This window comes from Phyllopteryx taeniolatus, chromosome 1, assembly GCF_024500385.1.
Source record: "Phyllopteryx taeniolatus isolate TA_2022b chromosome 1, UOR_Ptae_1.2, whole genome shotgun sequence".
NCBI lineage: Eukaryota > Metazoa > Chordata > Actinopteri > Syngnathiformes > Syngnathidae > Phyllopteryx > Phyllopteryx taeniolatus.
In genome coordinates, this window is record NC_084502.1 from 50,356,079 (window position 1) to 50,373,638 (window position 17,560).

Sequence of the window (17,560 nt, forward strand, 5' to 3'; positions counted from 1 at the left end):
GTGAGTGCGAATGGTTGTTTGTTTCGATGTGCCCTGCGATTGGCTGGCAACCAGTTCAGGGTGTACCCCGCCTCCTGCCCGATGACAGCTGGGATAGGCTCCAGCACGCCCGCGACCCTAGTGAGGAGAAGCGGCTCAGAAAATGGATGGATGGATGTTATTTATGGATTTTAAAGCCACAAATATTGTGTGTCTAATTGTGGTAAATGTGGCCCGCGAACTAAAATGAGTTTGACACCCTTGTTCTATTGTTTATGTCATCCATACTCCCGCCCTGCAACCTGATGGACTGTGTGTGAGCGCGCGCGCGCGCGCGTCATGTTGACTCGAGGTCGCGCATCTCTGTGCACATGGAGCAGAGTACAGAAGAGGAGTAGGAGGATGGCGATGAAGAGGCGCAACGCAATCGACCTGCGATGATCAGTGTCAACAATCAATCATTAAATGCACGTTGATGTGAGAGACGATCAGTCCTCTCGCGCGTGATGCTGCTTGTGGACGGCGAGACGGACACGCGTGCAAGTGGTCAAGGTAGGAGAGCTCTGTCAACGCACTAACACACAAGCATGTTGCACACGCCAGACTGTTGCAGTTCGTGCATGTTTCGTGTTTGGCTCTGGTGGGCCTCGCAAAGGGGCGAAAGGATTCAATTTAAAGTATTCTATTGAAGCGCAGGTTGTGTTCTGCTTGAAAATCAAACTCCTTGTCCTGTCGCGCTGAGGAATCTTGTTGACGCTCTTTTAAGGCGGCACTGAGGGCGGCTGAAACTAGGTTTGGAGTTTGGAGAGTGGAACGCATAATATTGTGGAAGCACCCCGGCCTGGCCCCGCCCTTCATTATGGCACCTCTTCAGGAGGGACTCATATCAGTCACATGCCACAATAATACACCATTTGGACGGGCAACAAAGGAGGTCGTGTGACACCACAATACACCATTTGCAACGACATATAAGTAAATGTCTCCCATTTTATTTATACATGTACACTGATATATTTTGGAAACAAAGGGGCATGAAAAACAATCAACAACAATGTAACTTAAAATCTGAAGATTATAAATGTTTTATGTCTAGGATATACAGTAGGTAAGCACCTAACCAATGTTGTATTTTTCGAATATTTTCATTAGTGTTTACAGCTGTCAATGTATGTAACACTGTGACTGCAGTTACATATTAAAATAGTAGTAGTAAATATTGAATGGCTCAATGTAACATCTGCGTATGCATGTCTATGATTTGGACAGTCAGCATGGACAGTATGTAGAAGACATGGTACCATGTTTTCTGCATGCTGTGCACACTTTAGACAATATCGTTTCATATGACAACCCAGATAAGTGAATCCATCCATTCATTCATCGACTTCCGCTTATCCGGGGGCAGCAGTTTTAGCAGGGAAGTCTAGACTTCCTTCTCCTCAGCCACTTCATCCAGCTCATACGAGAGGATCCTGAGGCGTTCCCAAACCAACAGGGAGACAAAGCCACTCCAGCGTCTCCTGGGTCGTCCCCGGGGGCTCCTCCCCGTGGTACGTGCCCGGAACACCACACCAGGGAGGCGTCCGGGGGCATCCTAACCAGATGCCTGAGGAACCTCATCTGGGTCCTCTTGATGAGGAGGAGCAGCGGCTCGACTCTCTCGGATGACCGAGCTTCTCACCCTATCTCTAAGGGACAGCCCGGACACCCTACGGACGAAACTCATTTTGGCCGCTTGTATCCGCGTTCATGTTCTTTCTGTCACGACCCACACAGCTCGTGACCATAGGTGAGGGTAGGAACGTAGACCGACCGGTAAATCAGGAGCTTTGCCTTACGGCTCAGTTCCTTCTTCACCATGACAGACCGATACAGAGTCCACATCACTGCAGACGCTGCACCGATCCGCCTGTTGATCTCCCGCTCCATTCTTCCCTCACTTGTGAACAAGACTCCTCCAGATAAGTGAATGTTCCATTGAAAAAAGTCCCAAATTAGAAAGATGAAACTGTTCAAAAGTCAATGTTCTTTGTACGTGTTCAAAAGTGTAACTATGAGTCTAACCTTTTCAAAATTCATTCATTCATTCATCTTCCGTTCCGCTTATCCTCACTAGGGTCGCGGGGGTGCTGGAGCCTATCCCAGCTATCTCTGAGCGAGAGGCGGGGTACACCCTGAACTGGTCGCCAGCCAATCGCAGGGCAACTTTTTCAAAATCTCAGACAAAATAGATTGCACAAGAAGTTGGTACTTCAAAGGTCATATTTGGAAAAACATGACCAGAGGGCCAATCACAAGCGTTGGCTTTAAAAGGATGAATTGATATGAAAAGAAATCTGAGCGGCGGCACGGTGGACGACTGGTTACAGCGTCAGCCTCACAGTTCTGAGGACCCGGGTTCAATCCCCGGCCCCGCCTGTGTGGAGTTTGCATGTTCTCCCCGTGCCTGCGTGGGCTTTCTCCGGGCACTCCGGTTTCCTCCCACATCCCAAAAAAAACATGCATTAATTGGAGACTCTAAATTCCCCGTAGGTGTGACTGTGAGTGTGAATGGTTGTTTGTTTGTTTGTATGTGCCCTGCGATTGGCTGGCACCCAGTTCAGGGTGTACCCCGCCTCCTGCCCGATGACAGCTGGGATAGGCTCCAGCACGCCCGCGACCCTAGTGAGGAGAAGCGGCTCAGAAAATGGATGGATGGATGGAAGAAATCTGAGCTTTTTGTGTCTATTTTTCAAATATAAGTTACAGTATATTTTAGTCATGTACATTTCCAATGCAACTAATTTAATTACACATTTTCTCCCAGTTACTGTATGTATTAGATTACAATGACTTACATTTTGTAATGAAATTACATAATCTCTTTAAATGTAGTTAGTTACTCCCCAACACTGGACGTGCAGGATGTACGAAGTTCAGAATCCGAATCAGAATCAGAATCATCTTTATTTTCCAAGTATGTCCAAGAACACACAAGGAATTTGTCTCCGGTAGTTGGAGCCGCTCTAGTATGACAACAGACAGTCAATTTACAGAACACTTTGGAGACAGAAAGACATTGACAAAAAAAAAAAACAGTCACTGAGCAGTAAAGGGTTGCTAGTTATCTGGTAATGCCCGGTACATTTCAGCTCAGTTCAATTCAGGTGTTCAAGTTGATGAAACAGGAAATGGCATGTTATTTTAATCTTCAATGTATTATCATGCTGACTGTTAGGCACATTTAATTCTTTCTTTCATTCATTCATTCATTCCTGTCTCTCTGCATCGGCCAATTGACGAGTAATGACATGACACACAGGGAAAACATACATCTATGTAAACATTTTAAACCATGAATGACAAAATCTTCATCTGATCAAGAGGAAGAACCTCATTATGGTTCTGTGTGAATTGGAGTCTATCCCAGCTGACTGGGTGAGAGGAGGGGTACACCCTGGACGAGTTGTCAGCCAGTTGCAGGCAGTGATGCCGGTAACGCGTTACTCCAAAATACTGCCATTTTAAGTAACGCGTTACTATTCTCCAGAGAGTAATTAGACTACAGTTACATTTTCAAACCAACAATAGTTACTTTTGCATCATCAATGTCTGTCACCAAGTAATTATTTGTAGCTGGTGATTCAAACGAAGAGCGGCGTGTTTTGTCGAACAATTGTGATGTTTGTCGCCTTTTGATGACGTACAGGTCGGATGCGCACCCCATGAGCGTTCATACTGCACTCACGTCGAATACATGTCCAATTTTTATCCACATATGAAAGAAACCTATGAAATAATCGGAATTGACCTGCAGTGTGAACATAGCCTTAGTGTCTCCAGAGTTCCATTTTTTCAGTTTTCTTACAAACGGTGGTTCTTCTTTGTGTCAGAAATATTGCATGTCTTTACCATTATTATGATTGTATAAAGACAAGAGTGTAACAACAACTTAAATGATGGCGGGGGCCACAATTTTTTTGTCAGCACAACCAGGGCGCCACATGGGACCGCAATTTTCTTGGTCGAGTTTTGTCTTACCACAGCTTTTTGCCAATGCGTCATGACCTTCTGATTTTCATAATGGCGTCACCACTCTTCTTCGCTGATGGAGAAGATCTGGTGCTATAGTAAGCAATGTCTCCTGCCTAGTGGTGAATGGTATTATTACAACTTAAAACTGCTCTGTTACAGTAGAGGAAACTTTTTCAAAAAAATGTGTCTCGGACCAGTGTTGCCACAGTTACCTTGAAAAAATAACTTGGTTACTTCACTGATTAATTGTGCTTAAGAGTAACTTAGTTACTTTACTGATTACTTGATTTCAAAAGTAACGTTTTAGTTACTTTCAGCAGCTGCCAAGTGGCAGGAATATCACTTATCCACAGTACAAAAAAAGCATTAGCTTAACCGTACCCATTACTTGGTAATGTACACCACACAAGTTACAGAATCATGTTATCAAGATGAACCAATATCTTAAATATTAGTGTAGTTGAAGCCACATTAAATCAGCAACTCAGTGCAGACTTGACATGCCAACACAATACAGTAAGTTCCTAAATGTAAGATTATTGCAACCCCCCCCCAAAAAAAAAAATAATTAATTGAGGGGCCACTTCAAGTGTCCATGTGGTCCACGGGCCGCCAGTTGTCCATCCCTGGTGTAATGGGTTTAATGAGTAGTTAGGATCATTTATGCACTTGTATCCGTGGAGTTTGAAGGGCAACACATGCAAATTGTGCAACTCACATTATTTTTATGAAGCTCTTTATGTCTTTACCCTGATGCACTTTTGTCTTTACCGTTATTAAATGACGTGTCCTCCAATGGGTCACCACCATTTGCTTTGTCAATAAGGATTACCTTTACTATGAATGCCTAAAATTTTAAATCCTCAATAACCTTTTGAAAATAGGACTATGCGTGGCTGTTTCAGCATGGGAGACATTTACCCAAATAAAACTAAGGGAGCATAAAAATTGCTAAATTAGATTTTTTTCAATCAAATTATATGAAAATGACCCTTACACTGTAAATACAGGTCATTCATTTAAATGTAATACATACTGTTAAATATGGTTGACACTTTTAATAGCTTACAAGAAAAACTGAACAGCGATTGTTCAAGTTGTACTGAACGTGTGTTGTGCATGATGATGAAAAATGGACGCAGACACTCGGCGCCTCAGGGTGAGAAGGTTATTGGCTCTCTGCTTGGCGCGCATAGCCAATCACATACTAGGATTCACAGTTGGGATTTTCTACATTGTTGCCAGGCGAGCATCAGCAGCCTGACCTACATTCATGCTACACACGCACTATCTCTCGCGCTCACACACACACACACATACACAGTGCGTGCTTGGCACAGAGGCAGCATGGTTTCATCATTCATGGGTGTATGCGAGAGTGTAAAAGTGAGCACTGGATGGAGTTGAAGGACATTTTCAAGGTTCAGCTAAAAAATATACGCGGGCACACACACACACACACACAACAATATTGAATGACCCTTCAATTGCTCCACTTCATGCTCACCCACTAGCAACATGTGCTGCCAAAAATGTGTGTGTGTGTGTTTTCTTTTCAAAGTAAAAGAACACCTGAATGTCATTTTAGCGGTTTACTAAGCAACTGCTTATTTCATTATAATCCCTCAGTTAACCCAATTTCTTGCTAAACTTGTGAAACGCCAGAGGGGGAAGTGCTATAATGTTTCCTCTTGTTTAGTAAGAGTTGACATAAAAATTGTTCATCAAGTGTATGCTTCCATTGTAGCTGTTGCTCATTAAAGAAATTACATTCAACACAACTTTCTCGCATTGCTTCCCTTTTAATGTGAAAGGCCAAAGGGGAAGTGCAAATTGTGTGTTACCAGTCGGCCTGCGAGCTCCTTCCTCTTTGAGAACACTGAGGTGTTTTCATCTGGACGGGAACCTTGCGAATGTGGAGTCGCACTGGACGGTGTGTAGGCACAACATTCTGGATGATTTGCAAAAAGGAAGTTGGACTTTCCTCAGGTAGTCTTTCCTCTTTTAGTCTCTGAACATCCTGAAAATTCACAATGTTGTCGCTGTTCCACAGTGTAAGTCAGTTGTTTTCTCCCAGAAACTTCTGTCTCCCCATAATATTGTAGCCAGTACTCTCACGATATTTCCAAGCTCTCTTCATGTAATATTCTCAGTCTTATATTCCCATTTTTTTCTTTAATACTGCCACATTTCCCAAACTATTACTATTATATTACCCCAGACTATTCCTTTAATATTCCCACACTCTTACTGTAACATTGCCAGACTCGTCCTATATTATTCCCACACTCTTTATTTTCAGGCTTTTCCCATTGCATACCCAGACTCTTCGTATAATATTGCCTGATGCTCTCTGTAATACTGTAATTGGCTGGCGACCAGTTCAGGGTGTACCTCGCCTCTCGCCCAAAGTCAGCTGAGATAGTCTCCAGCGCACCTGCAACCCTATAGGGGATAAGCAGTATTGAGAATGGATGGATAGATGGGCTTTCTGTAATATTCACATCCTTCTGATTATATTCTCAACTTCAGTCCATAAGATTCCACAATTTTCCTTTCAGTAGTTCTTCTGTTCATATTTCACACACTTCCTAGTAAAGCCCCCACGGTTGTCCTGTAGGAGCAATATTAATGGGATAATGTAGTTACGCTATTTATTGTACTGTATTCCAGAGATGTGGACTTGAGTCATTGCGACTTGGACTTGAGTCGACTCAACTTATTGTTTTGATGACTTGTGACTTGACTTAAAGTGAACAACAACTGAAAGACATCAGACTCGACTTGGACTTTTGAGTTGATCTAACTTGACTTGAGACATATTGACTTGGCACGCTTGATTGTTTTTCATTTTATACGTTCTGTTTAAAGATAAAATATCAATGAATTTGGCACTAATATAACTTGTCGGTATGTGCGGAGACGCTTGGAATGGCACTGTCATGATTAGAGGATTAGCCTATCAATCAATTAATGGACAACTGGTCCTTGGGCAACGTGTACACGGAAACATGGACAACTGGTCCTCGCAAACAATTTAACGGCTTGCTTTTTTTTTTTCAACAAATGTAACAACTAACTTGTTTTTTTAACAAAAAACAAAGACCATAAATTGCTAACAAACCAATCATTATTATAAATAAGTGTTTCACACTTTATTACAAATCCCAGAAAAATGTATCACACTTTTTTTTTAAATTATATGTAATCTCACTAGAAACACAGAGCAGGTGCAGGTTCTCCACCACGCAGGTTCTGGCTGGTGCCACAAAGGAACAAGAGTGGTCGTCTTGCCCCGTTGACAAATGGATTTACAATGAATAGTTGCCTCTCATGTTAATCAAATCAAATAGACCTTTATCAAGAGAGCACTTTTCACACAATGACATGCATCTCAAAGTACTTTACATAGTTCAAATCAATCCCGGGCGGCACGGTGAGTGACTGGTTAGAGCGTCTGCCTCACAGTTCTGAAGACCGGGGTACAAATCCCGGCCCCGCCTATGTGAAGTTTGCATGTTCTCTCCGTGCCTGCATGGGTTTTCTCCGGGCACTCCGGTTTCCTCCCACATGCCAAAAACATGCATGGTAGGTTAATTGAAAACTCTAAATTGCCCGTAGGTGTGAATGTGAGTGTGAATGGTTGTTTGTTTAAATGTGCCCTGCGATTGGCTGGCAACCAGTTCAGGGTGTACCCGACCTCCTGCCCGAAGATAGCTGGGATAGGGTCCAGCATTCCCGCGACCCTTGTGAGGATAAGCGGCTCGGAATATGGATAGATGGATGAAAATCAATCCCCTCCCGCCACTCATCCACACAGATACATATGGCACCCTTGGAATGCCAATGTTTTTAGCCATGACTGTATAAAAAAATACATAACCTGACTGTGACGTAAAATCAGAGTAAACCTTTCCTGTTTTAAGTCAATTAGACTTGCCAAATTATTTCTATTTGCTAAATGACTGAATAACGAAAGAAGGATTTTTTTCAGGCAAATCTTCTTTTCCTTTCGGCTTGTCCCTTTAGGAGTTGCCACAGCACGTCATCATTTTCCATGTAAGCCTATCTCCTGCATCCTCCTCTCGAACACCAACTGCCCTCATGTCTTCCCTCACGACATCCATCAACCTTCTCTTTGGTCTTCCGCTAGCTCTCTTGCCTGGCAGCTCCATCTTCATCATCCTTCTACCAATATACTCACTATTTCTCCTCTGGACGTGTCCAAACCATCAAAGTCTGCTCTCTCTAACTTTGTCTCCAAAACATTGAACCTTGGCTGTCCCTCTGATAAGCTCATTTCTAATTTTATCCAACCTGGTCACTCTGAGAGCGAACCTCAACATCTTCAATTCCGCCACCTCCAGCTCTTCTTCCTGTTGTCTCTTCAGTGCCACTGTCTCTAATCCGTACATCATGGCTGGCCTCACCACTTTCTTATAAACTTTGCCCTTCGTCCTAGCAGAGACTCTTCTGTCAAATAACACACCTGACACCTTCCTCCACCCGTTCCAACCTGCTTGGACCCGTTTCTTCACTTCATGACCACACTCACCATTGCTCTGGACGGTTGACCCCAACTATTTAAAGTCCTCCACCCTTGCTATCTCTTCTCCCTGTTGCCTCACTCTTCCCCCACCACTCCTCTCATTCATGCACATATATTCTGTTTTACATCGGCTAATCTTCATTCCTCTGCTTGCCAGTTCATGGCTCCATCTTTCTAACTGTTCCCTCACCTGCTCCCTGCTTTCACTGGAGATCACAATGTCATCTGCAAACATCATGGTCCACGGGGATTCCAGTCTAACCTCATCTGTCAGCCTATCCATCACGACTGCAAACAGGAAGGGGCTCAGGGCTGATCCCTGATGCAGTCCCACCTCCACCTTAAATTCGTTTGTCACACCGACAGCAGATCTCACCACTGTTCTGCTGCCCTCGTACATGTCCTGTATTATTCTAACATACTTCTCTGCCACTCCAGACTTCTGCATGCAGTACCACTGTTCCTCTCCGGGCACTCTGTCATAGGCTTTCTCTAGATCTACAAAGACACAATGTAGCTCCTTCTGACCTTCTCTGTACTTTTCCATCAACATCCTCAAGGCAAATAATGCATCTGTGGTACTCTTTCTAGGCATGAAACCATACTGTTGCTCGCAAATACTCACTTCTTTCCTGAGTCTAGCCTCCACTACTCTTTCCCATAACTTCATTGTGTGGCTCATCAACTTTATTCCTCTATAGTTCCCACAGCTCTCCACATCACCCTTGTCCTTAAAAATGGGCACCAGCACACCTTTCCTCCATTCCTCAGGCATCTTCTCACGCGCTAGAATTCAATGGAACAAGCTGGTCAAAAATTCCACAGTCACCTCTCCTTGATTCTTCCCTACCTCCACAGTCATGTCATCAGGACCAACTGGCTTTCCATATTTCATCCTCTTTAATGCCTTTCTAACTTCCGCCTTACTAATCATTGCCACTTCCACGTCCACCACACTTGGCTCTTCTACTCTCCCTTCTCTTTCATTTTCCTCATTCATCAACTCCTTGAAGTATTCGTTCCATCTATCTAGCACACTACTGTCACCAGTCAACATATTTACATCTCTATCATTAATCACCCTAACCTGCTGCACATCGTTCCCATCTCTATCCCTCTGTCTGGCCAACCTGTATATATCCCTTTCTCCTTCTTTTGTGTCCGACCTGGGATACATGTCATCATATGCCTCTTGTTTGGCCTTTGCCACCTCGACCTTTGCCCAATGTATTCCTTTCGCCTCTCCTCGGTCCCACTTCTTCTTTGCTAACTTTTTTGCTTGTATGATTTCCTGTACTGTGAGGTTCCACCTCCAAGTCTCATTCTCTCCTTTCCTACCAGAAGATACACCAAGTACTCTCCTTCCTGCCTCTCTGATCACCTTGGCTGCAGTGGTCCAGTCTTCTGGAAGCCCCTCTTGTCCACTGAGAGCCTGTCTCACTTCTTCCCAAAAAGCTGCACAACACTCGTCCTGTCTCAGTTTCCACCACATGGTTCTCTGCTCTGGCTTTGTCTTCCTAATCTTCCTCCCCACCACCAGAGTCATTTTACACACCACCATCCTATGCTGTCTAGCCACACTCTCCCCTAACACTACCTTACAGTCGGTAACCTCCTTCAGATTACATCGTCTGCACAAGATGTAATCCACCTGCGTGCTTCTACCTCCGCTCTTGTAGGTCACCCTATGTTCCTGCCTCTTCCGGAGAAAAGTGTTCACTACAGCCATTTACATCCTTTTTGCAAAGTCTACCACCATCTGTCCCCAGTGTAGTGATGTAAGGGGAGCCAAATATGGTGACTGAGGACCCCATGAGGCAGTACCATGGCCACAGTCCATTACAGCTCCGAGTGTAGAGGGGTCCCTCTGAGGAAACAATGAAAGATAATAAAATAATCATAAACATACACAACTACATATCTATATTAAAACCCAATATTCAAAGAAAACGGAAGTTAATGGACTGTTGTTGATTGGAAAAAATATACCATCAGCAACCTCCACCACCATCTAGATTAATTGCAATTTGATTCAAGTTCTGGCCTTGAAACTTGACTAATCATCATTGTTGGAGTGCCATCAAAACTCTGACAAGCTACATGGTTTTCGCGGTGAGCCAGTAGAATTCTCCATGGACTCTTATGTCATGCCCGAGGAAATTACCTAGCTGGTTAATCTCTGTCATGTTTAAAATGTTTGACAAAGCACCTGTGTGCTTTCGCAGCCTTGTGGATGTATTTAACATGGGAGACTTTGCACCACAAAGCTTTGCATGGGCATGCAGCAAATCTGAAACCCGGACATGGGTCAGTGCTCCTGGTCTTGTAAAGAGGAATTGGTTGTCTTCAAGAACACCACATGGCTATATTTTTTTTTTAAAAAGGAGCTGTAATGGTCATATCATACTGGGTCTCAAGAGAATTGGGACAGGACAGCCATGTTTCCCCCGTGGTGATAATTCTTGAGACATGCCGACAAAGCTTTTTCTCCACTTCCGATAGCGCCCAGTCCAAGGGCCAATCTCAATTCTACACTTGACCACTTGCCCTTTGTCTTATCCCTTCATCATCTCAAGATGAAGGGTTAAGATAATGCACCTACGGAATTGGGACAACACTGCTGGTTATGTTGTAGGCAGACGAGACAATAGAGTCCCATAGCCCTCGCTTTCAAGTGAGGTCCTGGACAACACTTAGTTTCAAGGGGTATGTAGCACTTCTTCTTAGCCCTATCCCTTAGCCTTCCGGAGATTTGGGACACCCCTTTGTTCTCGCGAACATGCAAAACCAAAGGCTCAGGGGCGAAATAAGGGCTAAGAGGTAGAATTAGGATTGGCCCTAAATCTGGGTGGCAGACAGTGGTGTCTCTGGCCAAAAATGCACATACTGTAAAGACATGGTCGCAACGTGTCCTTCCCACCGCCAGTTAAAGAGTATCTTATAGCTGAGACACACCTCTGCCAGCTCCATTGAGATTTTGGTTGAAGGGCTTTGAGCAAGGCATTTGTAGTGCTCATTGTATATTTGGTTGAGATACGTGTGTATTTTCTGGACATCTTCAGTGAAAGGCATGAGGGTGGTTCCACAGGTGGAGAGACTGGGGGAAGTCGTAATTAGACCTGTCCAGAATAGCTGCTTGATTAATTTAATTAATTTAAATGGGTTTCCCTCACAGAGACCTGGTTTTCGGTCCTAGCACCACGAGTGATGGTGGAAACAGATCTATGTCTCCAAGATGTGATGAATACAAATGTACACGCGCACACACATGGACGCACACATGGACACACACACACACAGACACACACACACGCACACACGCAAACATGAATATTGAAATCCTGTATTTGCATGTCTTTGTCTGCAGAAACCCTCCATTAACTGTATGTACCTGTGTGCGTGCGGGCTTGTGTGTTACACTCCCTCTGCAGCTCTGCATTGACCACTTTGTCATTTTCAAAACACAAAGAAGACGTTCACACCGGTTTTTAACATAATGACAGGTGTTGTATGCCCTGTGGCCTTTCAGGCCATCATCTTCATCGCATTCCTGCTGCGTGTTTTGTTCATGCTCAATCTGCTTTAACTCCCCACACATTTCCTTTTTTTTCCATCACTGGTATCCACTTCCTGTTTCCTGTTCAGCTCCACTTCCTGTTCTCACAGACGTTCAGCCTGATATCACACATTTACTGGACACGTATGTATCAGCATGTGCCATGTATAAAGAAAGTGTAAACTACAACAGCAAGGTGAAAGGCGAAAGGTCGCTGGTTTTGTTTATTTCTATTGGGTATGAACATGACTGCCCTTTTCCTGACATCCAAACTGGAATCCCAACATCAAAACTTTCAGCTTATTCTTGGATGAACTTGAATGAACTTAAATGTCTGCATGAACTGAACCTTCCACTTGAATGTCGTGTGTGTGTGTGTGTGTGTGTGTGTGTGTGTGTGTGCGTGCGTGTGTGTGTGTGAGAGAGAGAGAGAGAGAGAGAGATTCATTGTGCATTTGATGTGTGTGTGCCTTGTCACTCAGAGGTTGTTTCATGTGTGTGTGGCAGGTGAGAGTGGTTGCTTGGGCTGAACGAGAGTCAGTCAGTCAGGAAGGCGGTACGGAGTCACATGGGACACACAAGCTATGGAGCTCAAAGGCCAGCTAATCTCAGCACCTGGTAAGAGACAATGCGTGTGCGTGTTCAAGTCTGTGTTGGGTGTGTGTGTGTTAAGCCTCAGTTTATGCTAATTTGGGGCATGTTATGGACACAAACTCTTACCTCTCCGACAACATGCTAATTAAGGGAAATACATTGGAGTTACACGGTGGCCGACTGGTTAGAGCGTCAGCCTCACAGTTCTGAGGACCCGGGTTCAATCCCCGGCCCCACCTGTGTGGAGTTTGCATGTTCTCCCCGTGCCTGCGTGGGTTTTCTCCGGGCACTCCGGTTTCCTCCCACATCCCAAAAACATGCATTAATTGGAGACTCTAAATTGCCCGTAGGCATGACTGAGTGCGAATGGTTGTTTGTTTCGATGTGCCCTGCGATTGGCTGGCAACCAGTTCAGGGTGTACCCCGCCTCCTGCCCGATGACAGCTGGGATAGGCTCCAGCACGCCCGCGACCCTAGTGAGGAGAAGCGGCTCAGAAAATGGATGGATGGATGGACATTGGAGTTACACGGTGGCCGACTGGTTAGAGCGTCAGCCTCACAGTTCTGAGGACCCGGGTTCAATCCCCGGCCCCGCCTGTGTGGAGTTTGCATGTTCTCCCCTGGGTGGGTTTTCTCTGGGCACTCCGGTTTCCTCCCACATCCCAAAAACATGCTTTAATTGGAGATTCTAATTTGCCCGGAGGCATGACTGTGAGTGCGAATGGTTGTTTGTTTCTATGTGCCCTGCGATTGGCTGGCAACCAGTTTAGGGTGTACCCCGCCTCCTGCCCGATGACAGCTGGGATAGGTTCCAGCATACCTGCGACCCTAGTGAGGAGAAGCTGCTCAGAAAATGGATGGATGGATGGACATTAGAGTTATACATCCTTACCTCTGTGACGGCATATGCTGATGGGGTTACATTGGATTTATACACACTTACCTCTCTGGCATCATCCTGATGGCGGATAAATTGGATTCTTACACACTTACCTGCTGAGAGGGTGGGGGTACGTAGGATTTGCGCATTATAACCTCTTTAACAACATGCTGATGAGGTGGGAGGGATGTTGATTTCCTACAACCTCACCTCTCTGGGATGCTGTACATAGGATTCATGCACCTTTACTTCTTTGACAATATGCTGTACGTTTGATTCATTCACCATTATCTCTCTGGCATACTGATTGGGTTTGTCTACGGTGGATTTGTAGAATTGTAAATTCTTTGCAATCTCTTCAGTCCTCAAACCTTGCTACTCTTTTTCCATGTTAGCACCACCCACCAGAGATCCCATCGCGGAGACAAGGAGAGCAACAGAGGAGCGAAGAGGGACAAATGTTAAAATGAGGCTCCAAAATTGTGAAAAATAGGGACCTCCTCTCAGCAGCCGGACGCTGTGGGCGTGTCCACTGAATGCGCTGAAAACACGACTCACTAATATTTCAGCTCACGAAAAATATAGGTGCCAGCTGACTTTCTTTCACCTCCAAGGATCTTTTTTTGCTTTAAGCAGGAGGTTATTTTGCGAAAGCGCAGTGCTTCCACTATTACAACAACTACCGTCAATGGAATGGCGCAATCATTGGCAGCGCTGGCCTTAGTCGTTCGAGGTCGCTTGTTATTTTACGAAGAGCGGTCTCTATGCTATGGCGGGGATGGATGAAAGGACGCTTAAGGCCTCTTTATACTCCCGTGGTCGTGCGGGCCGACAACGCCCGCATTGCATCACGTGACCGATGAATTGGCACGCGCCGCGGCCCCTCTGCATAGCTTGACGCGCACACGGCAAAAATAGTTGCTGCGCATCGAACGCCGCGGAGATCATCTCTCGTGATTGGTCCGTTTTAGTCACATGATGTAATGACGTACTCAGCGTGCCCCTTGGTTCTACATACCATCTACGCCGCTGCCTTCCGAATCGATTTTGCAGCATAATTAAACGTATCATCTGGTCATCTAGGTCCATTTGTTCTAGCAGACACTGTTCCACGGTCGCCATTGTTGTTGCTTTGTTCCTTGTTACTAAAAGGAAAGTAAAAACGGCTACCGGAAATGGACAAAAAAATGCAGCGGAAACTCCACCCTGTGGCGTCCTAGCCAATACCAGCCGTAGCGACACCCCCGACTTGGAGGTGAACTGCAGTACATTATCAAAACTGCGCGTGTGGGTTGCGCGTGTGGGTTGCGCTCGAGTTACGTCAGCGCGGTTGCCGTCCGCGTGACTATAAAGAAGCCTTTAGAGACCGTTAAGGGTAAGGTGGAAGTGAAGTTAAGTAACGCAGCTATTTTTTCCAGAATCTTTTAGATGAAAGGCACAGCACACACACAATACCTGATGTCATCACAGATCCACCGAAGATGACAATATTCGATGTTTAGGCTTTGTTCGTGTTTACATATATCATATCATGTTTGAATAAATAAATTGTATCCTTGTGTTTAACGTTTTTCCAAAGACACCAACCATAAAGAAAATAAAATTTTACCAAGCTCAGCTTCAAACAATGATGTTATCAACCCATCACGCTCGTTAGCATAGCATACAAAGGTCGTCACCTCACCTGTTTTCCAGATTTGGTCACGTGACAATCCAGATATAGCAGATTGCATTAAATGCACATTGAGTAGTGAGGATCAAGCATTGAAGAGGTTCCACGGACTAGCTAAAATCGATGGATCACTGATGTATCCTTTGCTGAAGTCTTTTAGCTCATCGACAGTGAAGTATAAAATTGGATGTGATGCTGGATTGTGAATGCAACAGTACTTCAAATTAAACAGATACCAGTAATTTTTTGTTTTTGTCATTCCTTGATTATTTTAAATACTCCTATTTTGCCCAATCGCTGATTTATTTTGGGCAGTATTTCAGACTGAAATTAACTAGCTAACCCTAACCCTAATTTTACGGGCTCATGGTTACTAAAAAATTAAATGCCAATTTGCTTTTGTTGTTGTTTGTGTTTTTGTGTGTTTAGCTCCTCTCACATGTTGGGACAGGAAGCAAAAGGAGCACATGTTGGAGCTACAAGAGAGGAGGCAGAGCCTGCAGGCACTGCTTAGCACGCGATTGGCTGAGCTGAGACGTGTGTGTCTGCAGGAGGCGGTGAGTGATATCACGTGAACTCGCCTGTGTCACCGTGCGCCTGTTTACATGGTGTGAACTGTCAATCTCATCAGGAGCTGACAGGTGCACTACCCAGTGACTTCCCCTTGTCAGCGGGGGAGAAACTCCCCTGTGTGAGGCGCAGAGGCGGGACGACCCGACAAGCAAACAGGAAGTCCAGAGCAGAGGTCATGTTTGTGTCATCACTTCCTTTTTTTTTTTTTTTTTTTTTTTTTTTTTCTTTTGTGAGTGTTCGGGTGTTAAGTCAAGCAGAAAGGAGGATCTGTATCCCTTTTATGCCAGAACAGTTTTACTGTGTCACAGTGGACTTTTTAAGTTGCCACTGTGGTTTCTTAGTAATTTTAATTTATTTCGATTCAGAGTCGATCAGTCAAACAGTTTTCTCGAGGGGAGTGAGAAAAGAAGACAAAGCACCAGCTTTAAACAAGCTGAAGAAAGTAAATCATTATATAACAGGAACAATGACACATTAGATATGAGTGTTTTATGGGGCAGTAGTGCTACACCCTGTGAAGGAAAGACAGGACAAGGTAGGACAGGACGAGGACAGGAGGGGAAGCATGCAGGACAAGGGTCGTGAACCCGGCTGTACAACTGAAATGTGGTGGGAGTGGCTATGGCGCACTGAAAACCAGCCACCCGGAGGAGGCTGCAGGGACCCAATGTTACCCCCCCAGCCAACCCCAACACCCCCACATTCACCGCCCCACACCCCCAGGAGAGCAAGACGCCCCCCCAACCCGCAGGGCACACAATGCAGCCAGTCCCCTCCCAGCCCGAGACGGTGTCCTTTGTTTGGTGGAAAGGAGGGCGGATAGGGAAGCCCAACAAGGGAACGATAAGGGGGCCCCCCGACCCCACATCAGCCCCCCAAGAAACCCCCAAAACTGGGCAGGGACGAAAACCCCACAGCAGGCACCACAGCCCCCCCTACAAGAAGAGGAGGAGGCGACCGCAGCGGACTCAAGGAACAAAGAGAAGAGGAGGAAGCAGGCCCGAGGAGAGACAGGGCGCGTCATCACTTCCTATAAATTAAGTAGCTGCTGCATACACGTAGCCCACACACACTATAGTATATGTACTGTATTATACAACTCCGCTTTCACACACTTTGGACAAATTTAGTTTTAATCAGCAAAAAAATCTAACTCAACAAAATTTATTTTTCAAATTTTTCCCCAGTGTAATCAGCGGTGGGTCGAGTAGCCAAATATTGTACTCAAGTAAGAGTACCATCCATCCATCCATCCATCCATCCATCTATCCATCCATTTTCTTTACCGCTTATCCTCACTAGGGTCGCAAGCTGCTGGAGCCTATCCCAGCTATCTTCGGGCGGGAGGCGGGGTACACCCTGAACCGGTCGCCAGCCAATCGCAGGGCACATAGAAACAAACAACCATTCGCACTCACATTCACACCTACGGGCAATTTAGTCTTCAATCAAACTACCACGCATGTTTTTGGGACGTGGGAGGAAGCCGGAGTGCCCGGAGAAAACCCACCCAGGCACGGGGAGAACATGCAAACTCCACACAGGTGGGGCCGGGATTTGAACCCCGGTCCCCAGAACTGTGAAGCAGATGTGCTAACCTGTCGTACACCGTGCCGGCAGTAAGAGTACCGTTATGTTAAAATAATATGACTCAAGTAAAAATAAGGAGTAAGAAAGTACTCAGTGAAAAAAACTACTCAATCACTGAGTAACTGGTGAGTAACTTTTGATTTATTTATT

General features: G+C 45.2%; 1 protein-coding gene across 4 annotated transcripts in view; it reads left to right on the plus strand.

Moving 5' to 3' along the window:
• Window positions 1-331: 331 nt before the first annotated feature.
• The window catches only part of ccdc120a (coiled-coil domain containing 120a), a 59,452-nt gene continuing 42,223 nt past the window's right edge, over window positions 332-17,560 (plus strand). For 2 of the 4 annotated variants that reach the window (XM_061747801.1, XM_061747828.1), the window contains exons 1-4: window positions 5,841-5,985; window positions 12,609-12,719; window positions 15,677-15,804; window positions 15,879-15,992. In XM_061747801.1, the coding sequence (XP_061603785.1) occupies window positions 12,686-12,719; window positions 15,677-15,804; window positions 15,879-15,992 (276 nt within the window). In that variant the 5' untranslated portion in view covers window positions 5,841-5,985; window positions 12,609-12,685. Of the gene's footprint in view, window positions 532-5,840; window positions 5,986-7,743; window positions 8,056-12,608; window positions 12,720-15,676; window positions 15,805-15,878; window positions 15,993-17,560 lie in introns of those variants that run through there. The other 2 variants (XM_061747811.1, XM_061747820.1) reach the window with 2 other exon arrangements.